The sequence below is a fragment of the Symsagittifera roscoffensis genome, chromosome 10 (genome assembly GCF_963678635.1).
Source record: "Symsagittifera roscoffensis chromosome 10, txSymRosc1.1, whole genome shotgun sequence".
In the NCBI taxonomy this organism is placed as follows: domain Eukaryota; kingdom Metazoa; phylum Xenacoelomorpha; order Acoela; family Convolutidae; genus Symsagittifera; species Symsagittifera roscoffensis.
Window position 1 is genome coordinate 3,274,571 of NC_087071.1, and position 19,069 is coordinate 3,293,639.

Genomic DNA, 19,069 nt, shown 5'->3' on the forward strand with positions numbered 1-19,069 from the left:
AAAATTAAATCTGTCTAAATTGATGGCGTATGTAATGCGTGCAAAATTAGTTTTCTTTAGTCCAAGTAGAAGTTCTTTTTTTTAAAACAATATTATGAAATAAACTGAACATGGAATACCTTATTACTAGTTGAATTTCAATTTTTTAAAGAAAACTAACAAAAGCAGGTGACATCAGAAAAAAAAGGAAGAGCAAGTGAGTTCAAAACACGGCATTCCGAATACAGAAGAATTTAACAATATTCGTATTGAAATTGATCAGGAGCTTATTAACAAAAATACAGACCCATTAAATCTAAAAAGTGTTGTAGAGAATGAAAATACTATGTGTTTTGCAAGCATTTCATCCCAAGAACTTTAAGAAATATTTAGAAGCCTGAAGAAAAAACAGCCTTGATAATTACAACCAAAGTAACAACCAAATCAAAAAATTAAGTCCGGTTATATCTGCGCTACTGAGTTGCCTTTTTAATCAAGGTGTAGAGTTGTCTTATTAACTTTCAATTTTCATTTTTGCTAAAGTTGAGCCAATTCAAAAAAATCATACCTTGTCAGATTGTGGTAACTACGGACCTATATCTATATTACCAATTATGGGGAAAGTGTTCAAAAAATTGAATCATAATCGCTTGAACGAATATGATGTATTAACATCATGTCTGTACGGATTCCAAAAACAAAAAAGCACAGTTTATGCTATCTTAGAACTCACTGAACGAATATTGGAGAACTCAGAAGTTAATGTTGGCTCGATTTGTACGTTGATAGATCTTACAAAAGCGTTCAACACAATTGATCACAAATCTTACTAGAAAAATGTGAACAATACGGTTATCGAGGTAAAGTTAATAACCTTTTGAGGTCATACCTTGAAAATCGTAAAAAGTATCTTAGTTATAGCAATTCATTATCAGATACTAAAACAATCTACTATGGTGTACCACAAAAATCATTCCTGAGTCCTTTGTTGTTTTTTCTGTATATAAAACATTTGCCAAGCGTCTGTAGGCATAACAAAAATGTACTGTTTGCTGATGATTGCGCATTGTATACAACAACTAAAACAAAAAATGAGCAGCAGGTGAACTCTGATACAAGCAATGTTGGAATTTGGAGTATAAGCTCACCATAAACAAAGATAAAACAGCCACCTTAGAATTTAATAGAAAGAAATTTTCAAACAAAAGAGCCCATAAATACTTAGATCTAATAATTGATGACAAATTAAATTTCAAATTAAAATTTCGATAAATTTGAAAAGGGCAGCCAAATCTTGCTCAATGATTTATCAATTCAGTTATTAATTCAACAGGTCTACACTGCTCAAGATATGCAAAAGATATAATTAACCAATAAATCTTTTTAGTGTACTGATCTATGGCACTAATAAGACAGACTTTTAAAAACTAGAAAGTCAGAGAAGCCTCGAGTAGAGGAATTGTTTTGAAATTAAAAAGTGGGAAAGTCTTGAACATATTCCCGACAAACATAAACTCTGTATGGTTCTAGAAGAACACATATATGAGCCTTTAAACTCAAGTTTAAAATTAGAAGACGATCTTGTGGAAATAAAAAAAACTTCATGAGTACATAAGTGAACAGGAGATTACAGATACTATCAAAACAGGCAATATTTTGCAGCCAAAATAAGTTTGATAAAAAAGCAGTAAGGAAAATCAATAATAGGGTTGATATTTTGCATAATAATTTCTTACAGTTGGATAAAAACATTCTTCTTGAAGCTTCAACAGCTACCAATGAATCTTTGGACTCGTTTTTTAAAAATAAAATAAGAGACATACATTTGTGACAACGAACATTTTTCGAAAATGTTATGGTAAATTTCCATTGTTTAAGTACTTTTTGCTCATCTTATTTTGATTGTTAGACAACAACAAAACAAATACATTTTATTTTTCTTCTTAATTTTGTGATAGTTAAAGAAAATTTGCAGTCTTTCTGTCTATGTGATCTAAATTTAAAAAAATGACGAATAGATTTTGCTCATGGAGATGCCAACTAACAGGCTGACGCCTTTCTGGTACTCTCCCAAGCCGAAAATAATTGTAAATTTATTTTAAAATGGAATATGTGCTAATAATTTTTGGCTTGAAAATTAAATTATTATTATTAGGAGAAAAAAATAGCAAAAACTGAAAAAGGCAAAATAATTTTAAGAAAACTTTTCTTATACTGTTTTTCTCTACAGAAATAATGACGTCTCGGCTTATGCAGGGAAAACTACTACCAACTGTGATCTCTTGAACATGGTAAATCTTGATAAAAAAAATTCCAAAATTTTAAAAATAGCCATGACATCCGCTATCGATTGAACTTTTAATCTCACGTTTTACAGAACACTTTATCAGAAAATGAAAGAAAATTCTAAAAAGAAGAAAAATTCCCGACATTGAGTTTTTCGAACGCGGAAACTTTTTCGTACAAATTCCACAATTTAGTCAGACACATTATTATCAAATAAGAATTTATTATTAACTAAAAATTGAAACCTTGCTTTTAAAACGCTATTGGTCGGGAGCAAGAGCTTAAATGAACACTTTTAATGATCACCTTTGTTTGCAACTTAAGTCGGAAAAAATGAATCGTAATATACCACTAAGCTATGCTTGTGTAAGCAATCGGAAAATGCGAACAAAAATTTTAACAAACATTTCGAGGCAGGGGAAAGAAAAAAAGACATTTTTCAAGCAAGGGGGCAATTGAACTATTTGACAATGCCAAATTTATAATCCATCCAAAAAATTGCCAAAACAGTTCTATTATTATACTAATTTTGACCCCTAGCGGTACTAAATTAGTACTTCTAAGGTAGTAAAAACAATGAAAGCACACAACGCCATGGTTCTTTATTCCTGAAGTGGTCTTCTTAACAATAGTTAGTTTTGAATGCGGCGAAATTGGATTGTTACCAAATGCAACGAATTGCGAAATAACTAATTGTGACCTTTTAGAGGCTAACAAGGACTTTTAGATAGCTGCTGTATCCAGCAAAATTCAGTTGAAACTTTAAAAAAGCAAAAAGGAAGTATTTAAAACATTTTGGACAGCTATTTTAACCTCTGTTGTGATCTTACATCAGGTTTTGCAAACGTAGGCGCTACGCGCAATACACCGAAGGCATAGAAACTGAAGCAAAAACCAAACAATAAAATAAACAAAAATAAATATGTACATACATAAATTATAAATAAATATAAGCAAACTAAACATAATTAAATAAATAGAAGAACAGATAATTAAATAAATAAAGATGAACAAATAAAGAAACAAACATACGCAATCACGTGACATAGCGCGATATAGTCCAGCCCACATGATAATTGATAACTGTGGACGTTATTTGTCGACACATGACAACAGACAACATTAAAAAAAAAACCCGTTACACGATACCATAACACCTTGACTAAAGTCTTCGGTGTAATTATTGCAAAACATACTTAGTTAATTAACCGGTCACTCATATATGACCTTCATTAGCCATTCTCTCCGGCGGAGAGAATGATCTCTCATTGTTTTAATGTTTTAACTTATCGACTAATTCATCTTAATTCTTATTCTTTTTAATAGTTTTAACCTAGAATTAGCTACAACAAAGTAACATTTTATCAACCTCGAAGGAAATAATTTTTTATTTATGAAAAAATGACCCAAAAAACATTCAAAAAAATGAGTATCTTTGCAAGCAATGAGAGGTGAGATATTAATTTAATTGGTTTTTGTTTTAAAATGAAAATTTAAGAAGTTGCGCTCAGTTTCCATAATAAATTTTTATTTTATAATCGAAAGGTCACATTTATTTTATAAACGAGGACAAGTATATTTCCAGCTTACTTAAAGCTGACTGTTTGAGCTTCAAAAACGTTCTTAGAAAAGTTTAAAAAAGATAATCTTTGGCTGCGATAGACAAACGCAAGGGAGCATATTTGTAGGAAATTGTAACCAAGGCCAGATTCGATCCTCACATCTTCGGACCGAGGGCACTGTTTCCAACTTCCACTAAAAAAAACTTGAATCTGAGGACAATAATAAGCAACGTAAGATCGATTCCGTAAAGTTTATGCAGAATTTATTAGTACGTGATTGCCATTCTTGACTTCCAAAGTAGCATTATTTACAACTGTAAAAAGGGTTTCGCAGTTTACCAAGACACTCCGCTTTTCTAAATACGACCGAATCTTCACCGAAGTCTACGAATTATTCAGTTATCATCGGTGGGTTTTTTGTAATTTCTGAATAACCGACACTTGTGTTGCACTCATTCAAAATCTGTCACATAAAATATATTCTTTACTTTAACTTAGAGGAAAACTAAAACAAGCTTCGAATGGTAGAAAAAAGCTCTTCTCATTGTCATTTTTGAATGATTTTTAATGCTTATCATGCTGAATCTAGCGATTCGAACTTTGGAAAAAAGACCGACTGTCATTGGGGAAAAATTAGGGATCTTTTTAGTTAAAGTCTGCTTACGAGTTTTATCGCATCAAAAATGATGTAGAAAAAGAAGAGCTTTTAATCGTAAATACATTTCAAGTCAGGCCAAGTTAGTTTTGTTTGGGTCTACAAAGTGAAGTGCTTTGAAGTCGTCTATCTTTTTGCCTTTGTGGTCGTAATGCAGTTCTCGCAGACATCTCTCGCAGAGGAAACAGGGACTGCGGGGAAGCAATTCGTCGTTCACCTAAAAAAATATTCACAAAATCAAGATCTTAGTGACAATTTCCAACTATTGCAGAAAGAGAAAAATTGGCTGCAAGTTTTAATAAGTCGGCTATTGGGCCATAATTATTTATTGAGTCCCATAAAAGGGATCGTTAACAAGATCCGTGATGGAAGCAAATTGTCGTTCACATAAAATTTTTATTTACATTTTTACAAAAATTGGTTACAAAATTGAAAAAGTCGCTTATGCTCAAGCATTGAATAAGTCCACTATGGGTCTAAGCAAATTGTCGTTAACCTTTTTGTGAACGATATTCAAAACGAAATTTTAATTAATTTAAATAAGACAGGATATACGAATCAATCATTAGGTTCTTGGTGAACTTGACAATCTAGAAAGCCAGATAATTTTTAACAGAGTCGCTTCGCAAACACTAGCAAGAAAACGAAAAAAAAATGGCTCTAAAATGTACAATAAGAAATTGAAATAAGTCTGGAATTAGGAAAAATTAGGCTACATCTCGGATTTGCTCTGCTGCGAACTAGAATTTATCACGAAGTTTCACGAACTAACCACTCAGCCACGGGAACTTAATAAATCACAAACATTCGCCACAAACAAAGCAGAGAACAGAATCTATGAAAATTCCAATGCTACAGGTCGTGATTATAGCAAAAGTGCCACCGAATAAGTGAACAATTTTAATGAACACTTTTATTTGCGAGTTAGGCTAGAAAAAAATGCGGTTCGTACTAATAGACTAACGCTCACAAGCCAACTAGTGTAATCATCCAATAATTCCGAAAGCAATCTATCTCTTAAAACTTAAGCCAAACAAAGTAGGTAACAACCAGTTCAAATAAACGATGAAAGTTAAGTGGTAAGGATGCATAAAAACAACATGAGCGGATTTAAGGATGCCAGACAGAATTTCAACGCTTCGTCGCCTATATCGTCCCTCTTGAACCATACTTTACAAAAACTTTTCTCGGACGGGTTAGAATTTTCTATGGACTTTATTCAAACGCCCTCCGAAGATTGTTTTCATGATACTCTTCATTGCATGTTCTTTATCATCGGAGGAAATGTATAAGATAGCTGATGCTTTTGTTTTTGTCATCTTGTTGACAAAGATAGCTTTACATAAATTTTGAAGGTTTGTCTTAATTTATTTTCATGGAAGCGGGCTAGAGACGAAGATAGAAACTAAATTTTTATAAGTAGAAGTGCAATTTGGTTCAATTATACTGGCCTGATCTGATTAAATGTAATTCCAATTTAAAAAATGTTACACAATCAAGTCTCCAGGGAAATAAATCCTTCTTGACCTCAAAAAAGGTTCAATATAATTTCAAATAAATCCAAATTGCATTCAACGAAAGTCTTCAAGGCAAAATGATTGCATGGGAGCTATACTTTCATCTGGTCAAAAATTGCAAACAGAAACGAATGAAAAAAAATCATTTTGCAATCCATGCAAGGATAAAAGAAATATGACAGCTCGTATCAAGGCGATGAATGTTCTGATTTCCTTGTAAAGTAAATTACGGAGATTTTGCTAAGCTAAGCTTCGTGTGAACTATTAAAAACCGAAGTTTCGTGTGAACTATGTCTATGCTGAATCTAACAAGACTGCTCGCATCAGGTCAAAACCCTGAATCTTCAGATTGCATTTTAGTTTCTATGGAGTAGTTAAGATCTAAAAAAAACATGACAAATCGCTCGTTAATTGTCTCAAATTGGCAATATTTAAACCCCCATAATTTGCCGGGAAATAATCACAGGTGAAAGGTTTTTTTTTAAAAATTTGAGTGCAGGACAACAAAATCTTTCGAATGAAAAAAAAAATGCGTCAGAATTGCTAGTTAGAAAGTCGAAACTTGTATAGAGAAAAAGAATCCACCCCGATTACAAATATTGGGTCATTTTTGTTCGAAAACTGTCGGAACAATAACGAATTTTAAAAAGCAACTATCTTGCATCGGTTCAATTTTCGAAGTATTTCTCAGTCGGATTAATTAGCCGGCTGCGCTATGCCTTGATGTAAATAAAGTACGCATTAACTATCCCAAATTATCTCACAACTTTCAAACCCACATTTGGTAACGGTAACACAAAATGGTCGCATTAAATTGTCTTTCTTATTTTTATTTAGGCCATCAATGCTTTTCAGACAATACCAAAAACTCTGACAAACATGGTAGTAAAAAACTTTTTTCTGAGAAGTCAAAAAGCCTGATTTTTTAGCTACCACTCAGCAAAATATGTTAAATCACTTTTTTAAACTAATTTTTGACTGATTCCATAGTAATGTGAAAAAAAATTCATATAAACCGCAGTTACGCTAAAATATCATAATTTGGTTGCTTAGGCAGGACCACTAGCGTAATTTAAATTTGTCAGTGATTGACGCAGTCGGACTAAATTACACGCATGATAAAACTACCCTGATTTTATATGCTTTCCCACTTCAATTTGGGGCTCTACTCAACTATTAAATAATCAAAACACGCCCTGAGCTGAGATAACAAACCCGCCCTAGGCGTTTTTATTACTAAAAATGGAAAACGTTCATGCAGCTCCACTTAAATAATAAATCAGGAAAAGTAACCCAACTGTAAAGGCCCTAAAGCTGAACCAAATGCGGATTTCATTTTCCTTTCTCAAATGTTTTTTAAAAAGTTCCACGAAACTACTCTTAAAAGAACTTATTAAGTAGAACTGCTTGCAATGCAAGTAACTGAGAATATTCCGACCACAATTACTTGAATTTGAAATTTCAAAAACAAGAGGATAATTTTGTATAAGAATGAAAAAAATGAATTAATCAAACTATCAAACTATGAAAGACTATTCTTTCGAAATTTAGGTGGTAAAAGAAAAAAAATAGAATTTATGTTCTTCTATCGATGTGATCGGAACATTCTGCACTTCTTGCACAACAACCGGCTATCCTTAATTGCAATGAAAAGAAAATTAAATCATGAATTTTGCGGAACAAATAACAAAATGGGACCAATGCGTGTTTCTGTCTTTTTTCCGGATGAACAACCGACAAGATTTTTGCACAACAACCGACCACCCTCGTTCTAATGAAAAAAATAAATATTGAGATGTTAAGACCAAATAACAAAAACTAGTTGGACCAAAAACAACAGCTATTTTTTGGTCCGAAAACTGAACCAAATAACAACAACTAATTGGACCAAAAATTAGCAACAACCACTGGCACCAAAAATAACAACAAAATTTTGGTCCAAAATTGGAACAAATAACAATCACTAATTTTTGGTCCAAAATTGGACCAAATAAAAACAGCTAATTGTCGTCATCCACGCCTGTGCTGGCCAATTCTTTCGCGAGTAAGTCGGTGGACAAGTCTGTGTCGGATGCTCAAGGCATTCAACCTATTCTTCGAGATGCTACTTCGGTGGTGGATCTTACGGCCTCTTCCTCTACGTCCGGAAATTTTCCTCCGGAAGTGCCCATTAGTGTCAAGTCGCAGGCACCTTCTCCCGCTAAATCTGCTATTATATATTGCCCGGATTTGATTCCCATCTCGTCGGATGATGAATCGTCAGTCCCGAAGTTACAGGAATGCTCCCGAAGTTCAAATTTGGCAGTTTCCGGTCCATCCAACCGTGACAGGTCAGGGTTTACCTGGGATCTTGATGGAAATATCTCCTCAGCGTCCAACTCGTCGCGCACTTCGTCCCGCCATAAAAAGCAAACATCCTTTTATGGTAGCCCAGTTCGTCACTCTGTGAATCTAATTGATTCACCTAATCCAACTAGCTCAACTCAGGCATCCCCGGATAGAAGGGTCCGTTTCGCAAAGGACAAACAACAAGTATATCTCCAGTCGGAACATCACAGGGTCTGTTCTCCCAATGATGCGTTATACTAGGAAGTTCACCGGTTTTCCGAATGTAAACTCGTCATCGGATAACCCGTTGCGACGAAATGAAAATTAAACTTTTCTACTTCTTTTGATGGTAATAATCTATAAAAACTCTTAGTTTCTGTAATTACTCAACCGTTGAGTCCTTTCAGTCTTTTCACCTTAAATTGTCATTACTGCAGTTACTTTTGTAAAATTTATGTTCCATTTGAATTTTCCCAAGAGGGGGAAAAGTGGTGCGGTGTTGTTTAATGAGTAGAGCGGTATTATTCATTGTTACTTATGACGTCATCCTAATCTTAGCCGTTAATCTATTGTTGGTAATCAAGGTCGTTATCGACCTGTCAAATCTCGGTTCAATTCTAAGCAAGCTTATTCACTCACTCTCTAGTCGACTTATGAAAGATTTAAGTAGACACAATTTATTTTCATGACATGATTTGTTAAAGTACTCATTTATTTATATATCAAGATGAATTAAGTCTTGAATAGCTATCTCAGTTCTTTGAGTTATCACAGCACCAAAAACAACAATTAATTTTCGGTCCAAAAATTGGACCAAATAACAACAACTAATTGGACCAAAAACAATAACTAATTTTTGGTGCAAAAATTGGACAACTAATTGGACCAAAAACAACAACTAATTGGACCAAAAACAACAACTAATTTTTGGTTCAAAAATTGGACAAGAACTAATTGGACCAAAAACAACAACTAATTTTTGGTTCAAAAATTGGACCAAATAACAACTAAATTTTGGTCCAAAAATTGAACCAAAAATAAACAACAACTAATTTGACCAAAAACAACAACTAACCAGCATCCATGAAGCAGCGTATTGTGCACATGCTAGACACTTTCTCCTGTGGAAGTAGCCCACCCCTGTCACTCTTGGATAGTCCGAGTATGACTGCATGTCGTGGGGGTGGTAGAGACGCACTGAAGTCACCATCCACACGTGCTCACAAGTGCCTGGAAAGAAAAAAAATCCAGTTGAAAAATTTTCTTTAGATACTTAATTGACCTGCACGTTTACAGACAAAGCTACCCTTAGAGCTCGAAAAAGATGTCTTGTTTGACCGTCCACTTGAGCTGGAGGTTTACCGTTTACCCATTGGTTGTGCTGTTAATTGGACCGCCTTTAAGAAGAAGCGAATGAATCGTTCAACGAAGCTCTTCAAAGGAACTTAAAATTTTCTTATTGTCTGAAAAATTAGCTTTTGCATGCAAAAGTTGTCTGAAAAGAGTCATATGCTCTTTTTAGTTATTTTTGTTTGTCCGAACTGTTTGCTACCAATTATAAACACAAAAGTAAATAACACACTACGCTTCGCTTGTGTAAACATGTACCTTGATGTAGATACAAATAGGGTTTTCCCAACTGCAGAGTAAGATGTTCAAAGGAGACTAAGTGCATGGAGGTTGGACACTGGTTGAGTCCCTTCCACCCCCTGTCTCTCTCCTCGCTCCACTTCACTATCGTGTCACTCAATCTGATGGCCTCGGGTTCACGCAGGTCATCAAAAAAAGTGCCCTGAAATGCATTGTTTTGAAACATTTCCTGGAAAAAATGTATTTTTTTGCTTTAAACTCACTAAAAAATTTTTATTTATGGCCAAACGAAGCAAATCGAAACGTGCAAAAAAAAACTAGCAAAGCACATTTTTTAGAATAAATTTCTAGAAAAAAAATAAAATTAACCATTTAACCTTTAACTCAATTCTATTGCTTTCATGAATAGCCAATTGAAACCAATCAAAACAAGGATAACCGGTTACTGTGCAAGCAGCACAAAATGTTCCGACCAGTCTTAAAAAATTTTCCAATGAGTGTCGTTTTTTCGGCTTGGTGTGATAAAGGAATATGAACGGAAAAGCTTAGGCATTTTCGTCAGTCATTTTAAAACATGCTAATTGCAAAACAATTTTTGAAGACAATTAATAAGAAAAACAAATAAACATCCAAAAAAATTTGGTTTCTAAGATGAAATTAAAAACTCCAAAAATTAACTTCATTCTTCATTAGAGTAAAACTAAATTTTCAAGTAAATTAAGCATAAATAAGCTAATTTAGGCCTGTTCACTCGCTCGAAATTAGACGAAAATCCAAATATTTCAAACCGGTTTTTCTCGACACTGAGAAAACTTTTCAGAAATTTTGTAAAAAGGTTCGAATCACGATTGAAAGTACTTTAATATGATATATCACTCAACCCTGTCCGAGAATTATTTGTGGTAGCTGATTTTGCTTGGAAAAAACTAAAACACACCCTACTACAAAGTTCCCCCCCCCCCATTTTCAATGGTCGGAACATTAAAAAAACAAGATTTTTCAACAAGATCTTGTAAAACTTCATTACAAATTTCAAAAAACTTCCTGAGTCGAGAAAAAACATTTGACACAGAGGTGAAGTTGCACTTCGCATACACAAGCAAAACTATGACCGACAACGCTACCGGAAAAAACCGAATGAGTAAAATTTTGAGTCTGCAAAATTTCTTAAGTGACGCACGCTAATTATGAGTCTACATAATTGCTAAGTGACGCAAGTCAATTATGACACATTAGCAGTACCAGTCAATTTGAAAAGAAATTTACCAAATAACATGCCTCAATTCTAAAGCGGACGCATTTTAACTAGCATACAAAAAAGTTCATCAAAAAATCCGATCCTGCCCAGGTTGGAACCCTCTTATTTTGCTGCTGGTCTCCTTCCCTACCTCTACGCTACAGAGTGAGTCATGATACCTTGAAGCTAAAGTGCTATTTGTGATATATAGTAGTCTGTGTTAATATCTATAGCATTGGCTGTACTTAATAGCTGGATCAAAATGAACACTTTCAAATGAACATTTTGTAGCAACAATTGCATCGCAAAAATATTTGCGACATAGGTTGAAAAAAAAAGAAAATTCATACTATAACACAAGCTATGCTTGTGTAAAAACCTATAAAATCTCAAGTACATTATGAAAAATCATTTCATTAAAAAAAAATTTTACGATTCAGTTTTTTTAATTTATTTTCAGTATTAACTGTGGTAAGGACATAGCCAACAAACAGTTGCTAAAAAGTCAATCAACGCAAGGAATTAGAAAAAAACGCATGACTAGTTTTTAAAAAAACACTTCAACTTACGAAATTCAAAGAACAAAGCTATGGCCTTTAAGCTCTTGGATCAGCAAGCTTTTGCTGATGAAGCAACTGGATCAGCAAGTATATTTTTTATTTCGCTGGGATATCTGAAAATCTAAATTTCACTTTTGAAACTAGAAGTATATCACGTTTTCGTGACTTTTAGACTTTTGCTGTTTGATAATGGAGTTTGCCTTCCTTTCAACAAAGGAAATGAGTTGAACTTAAGAAAATCAAAAGACAAACCGCGAAAAATCAAATTCCAGCGTGAAAAATAAAATGACATCTTCCTGAAACAAAAAAAATAAACACCAAGACCTATATAAGAGTCTTCACTACGTTCATCGACTCTTAATCAGAACTGAAATTTTCTGGTGAAACGTCTTAAATTTACTCAACTTGCCTCTATGAAGAAACATCCACTTGGGAACTTAGATTTGTAAGTAGGTGCTCTGTTGTATGTGTTGATTCTGGAGCTGAACTCTCCAAAGTGCGTGTGGTCTAAAGAGCAGGGGAAAAAGTCCCGCAGTGAAGACAATCTTTGACTGCTCAGCACCTAAAATAGAATTCAGACAGGCAATTTATAACTAGATTACAGCGACTGGTTCGGAGTAGACGAGTTTAAAATATAGTCATGCGTTCAAATCCCGCTTGGGTCAGGATTGGAGGGGTCCCAGTGTCATCCGTCTCCTCAAGGTGGGAAATGAGAAACATCACCCCATCCCCCCACCCCACAACGGTTGGTCTTGCATTGAGCAGGACCGGAGTCTTACAAAAAAAGTTTAAAATCTAGATCATTTGACCAAACAGATGGTGGACTCAATCTGAAATTAGTCTATGAGTTAGAACCTAATCGGAACCAACTCGAAACGACAAAAAATCCGATACGATATTATAAAAATTACTTAACCATTCATTTAATTATTTCGTTTTTTCCAGCGGACCAAACTTATTTTGCGAGAATTCAATAATAATAACTTTTCTCCAATACTTTTTCCGCACGTAAGGCTTTTGAAAAAGTGGTTTTACAGAAATTCTTTTTTACTATTTATTTTCAAAACTTTTCTGATTAAGAACCGCGTTTTTTTCACTCACAATTGACACTAGCCTCGCTGCTTATATTTTGAACTGCTTCGTGATCGTCAGGTTGATTAGTTAACAACATAATTTTATTTATTCATAGAGCGATTGATATGCTAGAGGTTTAAAAACACCTTAGAAAAAAAACGATATTTAGGTCTGCAATTTGATAGTAGTAAAAATTCTTTCGGACATGAATCACGAAGTTGTTTAAGAAAAACAAAGTTGGAGTCATAAAAACTGAAATGATGCTCACTTCTATTTCGTGGGACACTTTGCACCGGAACATCTCGGGGTAGGGGGAGTCCACTCGCAACACCACAATAGTCAACACCGCCTCGGGGCCCTCAATCCTGGAAACAGATAAAACATAAGAAGAATAAACAGGCAGTACCGGATTTAGAGAGGGGGGAGGGCGGACGCCTCCTCCTTTCAGGTATTCGACCCCCTGCCGACCCAAAGGGTCCTTCCTTTGTACTATTTTAGATATCCATTATTGGCTGAATGACCCTAAAACTTTTCTAAAGGCGCCTTTGGCACCAATATATACTTACTTTGAGGGGGGAGCGCGTGCCAATTTGGTCGACCTAAAAAAAAAGGTCGACAAATTTTTAATTTTTTTTTTGAAAATAAGCCACCCCCCCTCAAAAATCCTAAATCCGCGTGAACATAGATGAAAACATTAGAAGAATAAGCATAGAAAAAAAATCGAAGAATAAACATAGATAAAAATGTCTTGCAACTAAAAAAACATAAATTTATTTCAACGTTTTCGGCAACGCTAATTGCAGTATGTAATAGATTACCTGAAAGATTCCGGAAAAATTATACTGCGGATGAAGACTGAAGCGCACGAAAAAATTATACTGCGGATGAGACCAAAAAAATTAGCCTGCGGATGAAGACTGAAGCGCACTTAAACCTTTAAACAGTCAAATTTTATTTGTATTTCATAATCTTTCCAAGTCCAATTGTAAACATTTGTCCAATCATCACACAGTTAGTACCAAAGATTACCGCTTTTTTGATTAATATCAAAATTCATTTCAATATTGAACACATTGACGCAAATTTTGATACAGCCAACCTTTAAATTACCATTAAAATGCTCTTTTCCACCCCCTCCCCCAACATTGCCAGATTTCTATTTTCTTAGTTGTGTTACGTATTATTATGGCCTAAATGCATGCTGTTACGAATTGAGGTATGAACAACAAATTTGTTCACAATATAGTTAGTTCCTTCACCATGCCAAAATTTATTGGATTACGACTAGGGCCCGGATAAATTGCGTTTGCAATAACGCTATAGCAAACGCAATTTTTGCTTGTTTTTTCTCCGAGACGCAATGTTTGAAATAACGCAATTTTCACTCATTCTACAAGAATTAAACGAAATATATGGCATAACTCACAGTTCTGCAGCAAATTGTTGCGGCCGAGCTAGCTTTTATAGCAGGAAGTTTTGATTTCCTACCCTCGACCATTGATGCACTGCAGAAACGTCAGCCTTTAGCTGAAGGTATAAAAATTTTCAGACATTTGTATTGTTTTTCTCGTAGATTTTAGCCGCAAACAGAACGCAATATGACACAATTGCTCAATTTTTGGCAAAATTTGGCGCAATTTTTCCGAGCCCTGATTATGACCGATTAAAATGGATTTTCAAAATTCAATTTCAAATGTGGGGGAAAGTGGAAAAGAGCCCATCAAAACGTTCTGAAAAGCAGAGTTCGTTATCATGTTCAGCCCCTCCAGTGTTAATTCGTATTCCGAAAAGACGTTTCTAAAACTCCCATCGGCGTCTGGAAAAACTGGTCTGCATTTTTAGTATTCAGACTAACTTGTGGCTAAAAACATGGATAAATCAATCCAAAACTGAATCAACTATTTCCACTTCGAGTATTCCCAATTTCTAAATCATTTTTCCTAAATTGATCATTGTTCTGTCCACTGAAAGTGAGGAGAAACTCTTATCTTTATAAGTTTCATTACGAGGCCATACTGTGAATTTTGTGAACTGAATGCGAAATCCGCAACAAGAACACTTTCTTTGATCTTTCGTTTTCTTTGATCGTTCCGACAAAAATTTTAAAGATGTTTAAAGACTTGTCTCTAGATTCCAGAGACATACATACACTAAATTTTATGCCTATACTGTGCACAGTTCGACCTCGTAAAGGTTTCAGTTTATTTTTTTTTCTATTTTTTTCCCACAACAAAAAGTGTCAGAATCATCAGAAAATTGATTTTTTTAAATGTTTTTTTGTTAAATGAATTTGGTCGGAACTTTCTGTGCTTCATGCAAAACAACAGGCTACTCTTGTTAAATTGTGGCTTAGCATATTCCTTAAACCACACTTAGTGTTGTTTTGCCGCGAAAAAATTCAGCAAACATGTCAAAAACAAATTTAATAGCTCAGCGTTTACATTTAATTGGCTGTTACTATAATTGAAAAAATATTGTCTTGCCAGCTTGACAAGAAGGATGATTAAAAGAATGAGCTTTCCTTTTTTCCAATTTAATTTAGAACCAAAAAGTGTCTGAAGGTGTTTTTAAGGGAAAACACCGCGCTGTTTTTACAATCAGAACAATTCGGATGTCATTTATTTCCGTAATGGATAAATAGTCTAACGTAACCCGAATCACAGTAATACTGAGTTACCCGTTTGGTATTTTGGCATGTGGATTGTTCTTTTGTTTCTTCGCTCTTTCTTTTTCCTTCTCTTTATTCATATGAGAGGTGGAAAAAAACTTCACTGGGTATGCTGCATCATCTCGGGTCAGATACGCGCCTGAAATAAAAAAGAAGCAGTTAAGATAAGGGAAATCATGCTGCTTCTGAACTAGCTTGTTATTACGGAGCCCAATTCTAAAATACAAGGCTGATAAAATAGTTATTTTGCAACCGAGTCTAATTCGGTGATGTCTTTTTACATGTTTTAAGCCCCAGAGGTCGAATTCAACACCAACAGATTCAAGGATTAAAAAATGGGTAAAATAAACAAACGCCATCATTCATGCTTGCTTTCATGCCAATAGTGTTGATGAGAGCAAAAAAAATCAGATTTTACTTTGAATAATGAAATAAAACAAAATCATTCTAGTTTACTTCACAATTTTAAATGAACAAATACCTCATATATGCTAGTAGTCGCCGACAAAAAAATACATAAACAATATAAAAACGGCAATAAGTGTCAAAGTTCAGAAAAAATATGGGATTTAAAAATGCACTACGGACACTACGGGATTCGAAAAACGGACCTCCGGCGTCATACGCAAACTCTTTGAAGCATAATATGTATTAATTGATCAAGCTGTTTAATTAACGCAACAACTGTAAATTAAATCTTTGAAATGAAATGGGCGACTTTGATTGGACGAAGCTGGCATGTAAACACGCTTTGTCAGTTCCATTTGCGTAATTAAGTGAAACTGCGTTAAATTGATGAAAACTTCGATTAATTCTCTGACTGACCTCTAGCTATTCTGTGTTTGCGCATCTTCAAAGTGTTCAGCTCAATTCCCTTTTCACTCATCATCTGTTCTAGCAGCTGAACTTTCTCCTCTTTCGTGACTGAACAAAAAAAAACACATCAAAGTTCAACTTTCAAGGTCATTGTGTTATTTTTTAATTAAGATAAAAAAAGAATTAATCCGACAGTTAATTGATTCATTTTATATATGAGCTGGCGATTTTTAACTTAAATTTATTCTCTGTTTCTATGTTAATTGTGTTTTCAATTAGCTCTCTGGTCGCTATATTTATTGAGACAATTTTAGCCCTTCCATTATAGAAAACAGGATCATTTGTCTTTATTGCGACCAAGAAATTTTTATTGAAGGCAATTTCAAATTCCATAAAACAAGCAATACTTTTAGTGCATAAGTGCTCTGGGGATCTAGAGGGTGAATCTACGATTTTCTCGAAGAGGGGGATTAATTCTTTGAATTATTTTTGCACCTTTTGAGAGGTTTTGGCTATTTTCGCTTATTTGTCTCTTAATCCTCCGTTATAAATATAAACCATGGTTAACCAAAAGTCGCTATCTTAGAACTTTTCGTACAAGAAAGTTGTAAGATAGTGGAAATTTCCTACAGTTCTTTAAAAAAATTGTGAGATAGGGGAATATTTGGAAGGATAGTCAACCCGGGAGGATTAGTCGAACAAGGTGTCCAAATCCGTTAGTAAAAACTAAAAAAAAATTGCACGGACCGCGGTTTATGACTTGCTTGGACATTTCTGCACCCAGAAATGATTAAACGGCCAAAAAATACACATTTTTGACAGAACATGTCCATATTTTTCCTCATGAATGATATCTTATTCCACGTACAGTCACGGCACAAAACACTTGTTAATTTCAGTTTTCAGCCTATGAAACGATCGAAACTTTTCATCAAAAATTAATTCTGTCAATTTTCTGCCAATTCCTGCATTTCAGCATTGAAATTTTGATACAATACCAGTGAAACTATTTAAACTGATGTAACCGATATAATTTTTAAAAATTCTCCGAGACTCGTTTAATACGTGTACCGGCCGAGGACCACTTGTTTAAACCTCTTAACCAGATTTGGATTCTCATTCTCAAAGCATAGTTTATTTAACAGAAAGCGCTTTGACAGAACTTTGGAGCAAAAACGTGCAACTATTTTTTGAAAAAAGATTGCGCTAAAAAACAAAATGCTCCCACTCTCGCTTGTGTTAATATTTTTTAATTGAACATGTTTTTCAAATTTTAATGGAAAATTATATAAGGAGTAGTCAAAAAACTTATTGATTAAAAATATTTTAATTGGTTAATGGTTGAAAAATAAGGTTAAATATTTTTCAACTGGACATTACTGGTTTTAAAGACGGCTAAAAAATCTTTAAAACGTAACTTTTCGGCTTTTGAAATCCCTTCAATTTCTTTTGGCTGGGTTCAACAACCATATGTTAAAAACTCAGCCGTGTATCTCAAGTTGTTACAAAGAAAACATAAAAATGCAGAGAAAATATTGATTCACTTAAAAATAACTGAAAATAAATTTCAAACATTCGGTCCCTCCATCATAAGCGACCAATTGAAAAAAAATCAAATCGCATTTCAGCAAAGAATTAATTTTAAACCAATCAAATTCAAGCAAAATTGTGCCTGATCTGACAGTCAGACAAGAAAAGATAATGCTCGAATCTGATTGGCTGAAAACGCACCAGATTGCTTGAAAATATGCTGAAAAGCAAAAATCAAATACTCAAATTCTAAAGATTTGATTTTTGCGCAATTAGACAAAAATTTTTTTCAAAAAAGGGTAATAAATTACAATAGGTGGTAGGTTCAATTTGAATAGCTGGATTGCTTTTTGTTATACTTCGCACATTATTTAAAATTTATTGCATAAGCCAAACTTTATGGCAAAAGAAGTGTACAATTTGAGCTTTTTAATACTATTTCATTTGGCAGAGAATTGTATTTACAGAACTATTTTAGTAGTAGTACAATTGATTGAAAATGAAATGACTATATTATGCATTAGAGTTCTCAAATTTAATACATGCACTATACTCAAAATGACCACTTATTGAAATATATCACCCAAAAAAAAGACCCACTTACTTTTATCGGGTAGATTTTCCGGCTGTGTCTGACACTGAAGTTGTTTTGAGTCACAGACGCTGATGAGTTCATCAGCTATGGCTGCACTGATTTGCAGAGCACGAGACACCATACACGCATCTATTTTGGGGAGAGATCTGTCCATGTATTCATCGCCTAGAAGGGGTCAAATCGAGGTCGAAAGATTTTATCGGGGTCAAAACAGGTCAATTCGAGACCAAAAAATTTATCGGGGGTCAAAACAGGTCAATTAGAGACCAAAAAAATTTATCGGGGTCAAAACAGGTCAATTCGAGACCAAAAAAATTTATCGGGGTCAAAAAGGTCAATTTGAGGTCGAACGAGTCTACTAGTAGTTGAAATACGGATCTGAAAACAATTCTGAATATCCATTGGTGATCTCACAGTCAATACTAAGTGTACTTAAGTTTCATTTATAGAAAATTTTGTATATTTTGTGCCTCAATACAATTTGTTTTTCTGAATTATTATTATTATTAATGAGTTTATCGGGATCCATAAATTCTGCTAGTATTGGAAAACAAAACTCCAATGTTTTGCAAAAAAACACTTGACGAAAACAAAACAGTTACTTTTAGAGTTTAGAGTTTACAGTTGTTTGCAAATGCTCTTGGTAATACAGTGCTGATTTAAATTAACCGG

The 19,069-nt window shown here is 34.1% G+C and overlaps 2 protein-coding genes across 5 annotated transcripts in view; one reads left to right on the forward strand and one right to left on the reverse strand.

Annotated features, from left to right (window-relative positions):
• LOC134855605 (uncharacterized) overlaps positions 1–19,069 on the forward strand; it is a 101,202-nt gene that overhangs the window by 42,093 nt on the left and 40,040 nt on the right. The gene's annotated exons all lie outside the window — the stretch shown is intronic.
• LOC134855606 (snRNA-activating protein complex subunit 3-like) overlaps positions 4,490–19,069 on the reverse strand; it is a 495,355-nt gene continuing 480,775 nt past the window's right edge. For both annotated transcript variants that reach the window (XM_063872146.1, XM_063872147.1), the window contains 8 exons: positions 18,407–18,562; positions 16,282–16,380; positions 15,466–15,595; positions 13,057–13,153; positions 12,124–12,276; positions 9,936–10,119; positions 9,403–9,557; positions 4,490–4,699 (listed from right to left, as the gene is read on the reverse strand). In XM_063872146.1, coding sequence (XP_063728216.1) covers positions 4,556–4,699; positions 9,403–9,557; positions 9,936–10,119; positions 12,124–12,276; positions 13,057–13,153; positions 15,466–15,595; positions 16,282–16,380; positions 18,407–18,562 — 1,118 coding nt within the window. In that variant the 3' untranslated portion in view covers positions 4,490–4,555. The remainder of the gene's footprint in view (positions 4,700–9,402; positions 9,558–9,935; positions 10,120–12,123; positions 12,277–13,056; positions 13,154–15,465; positions 15,596–16,281; positions 16,381–18,406; positions 18,563–19,069) is intronic.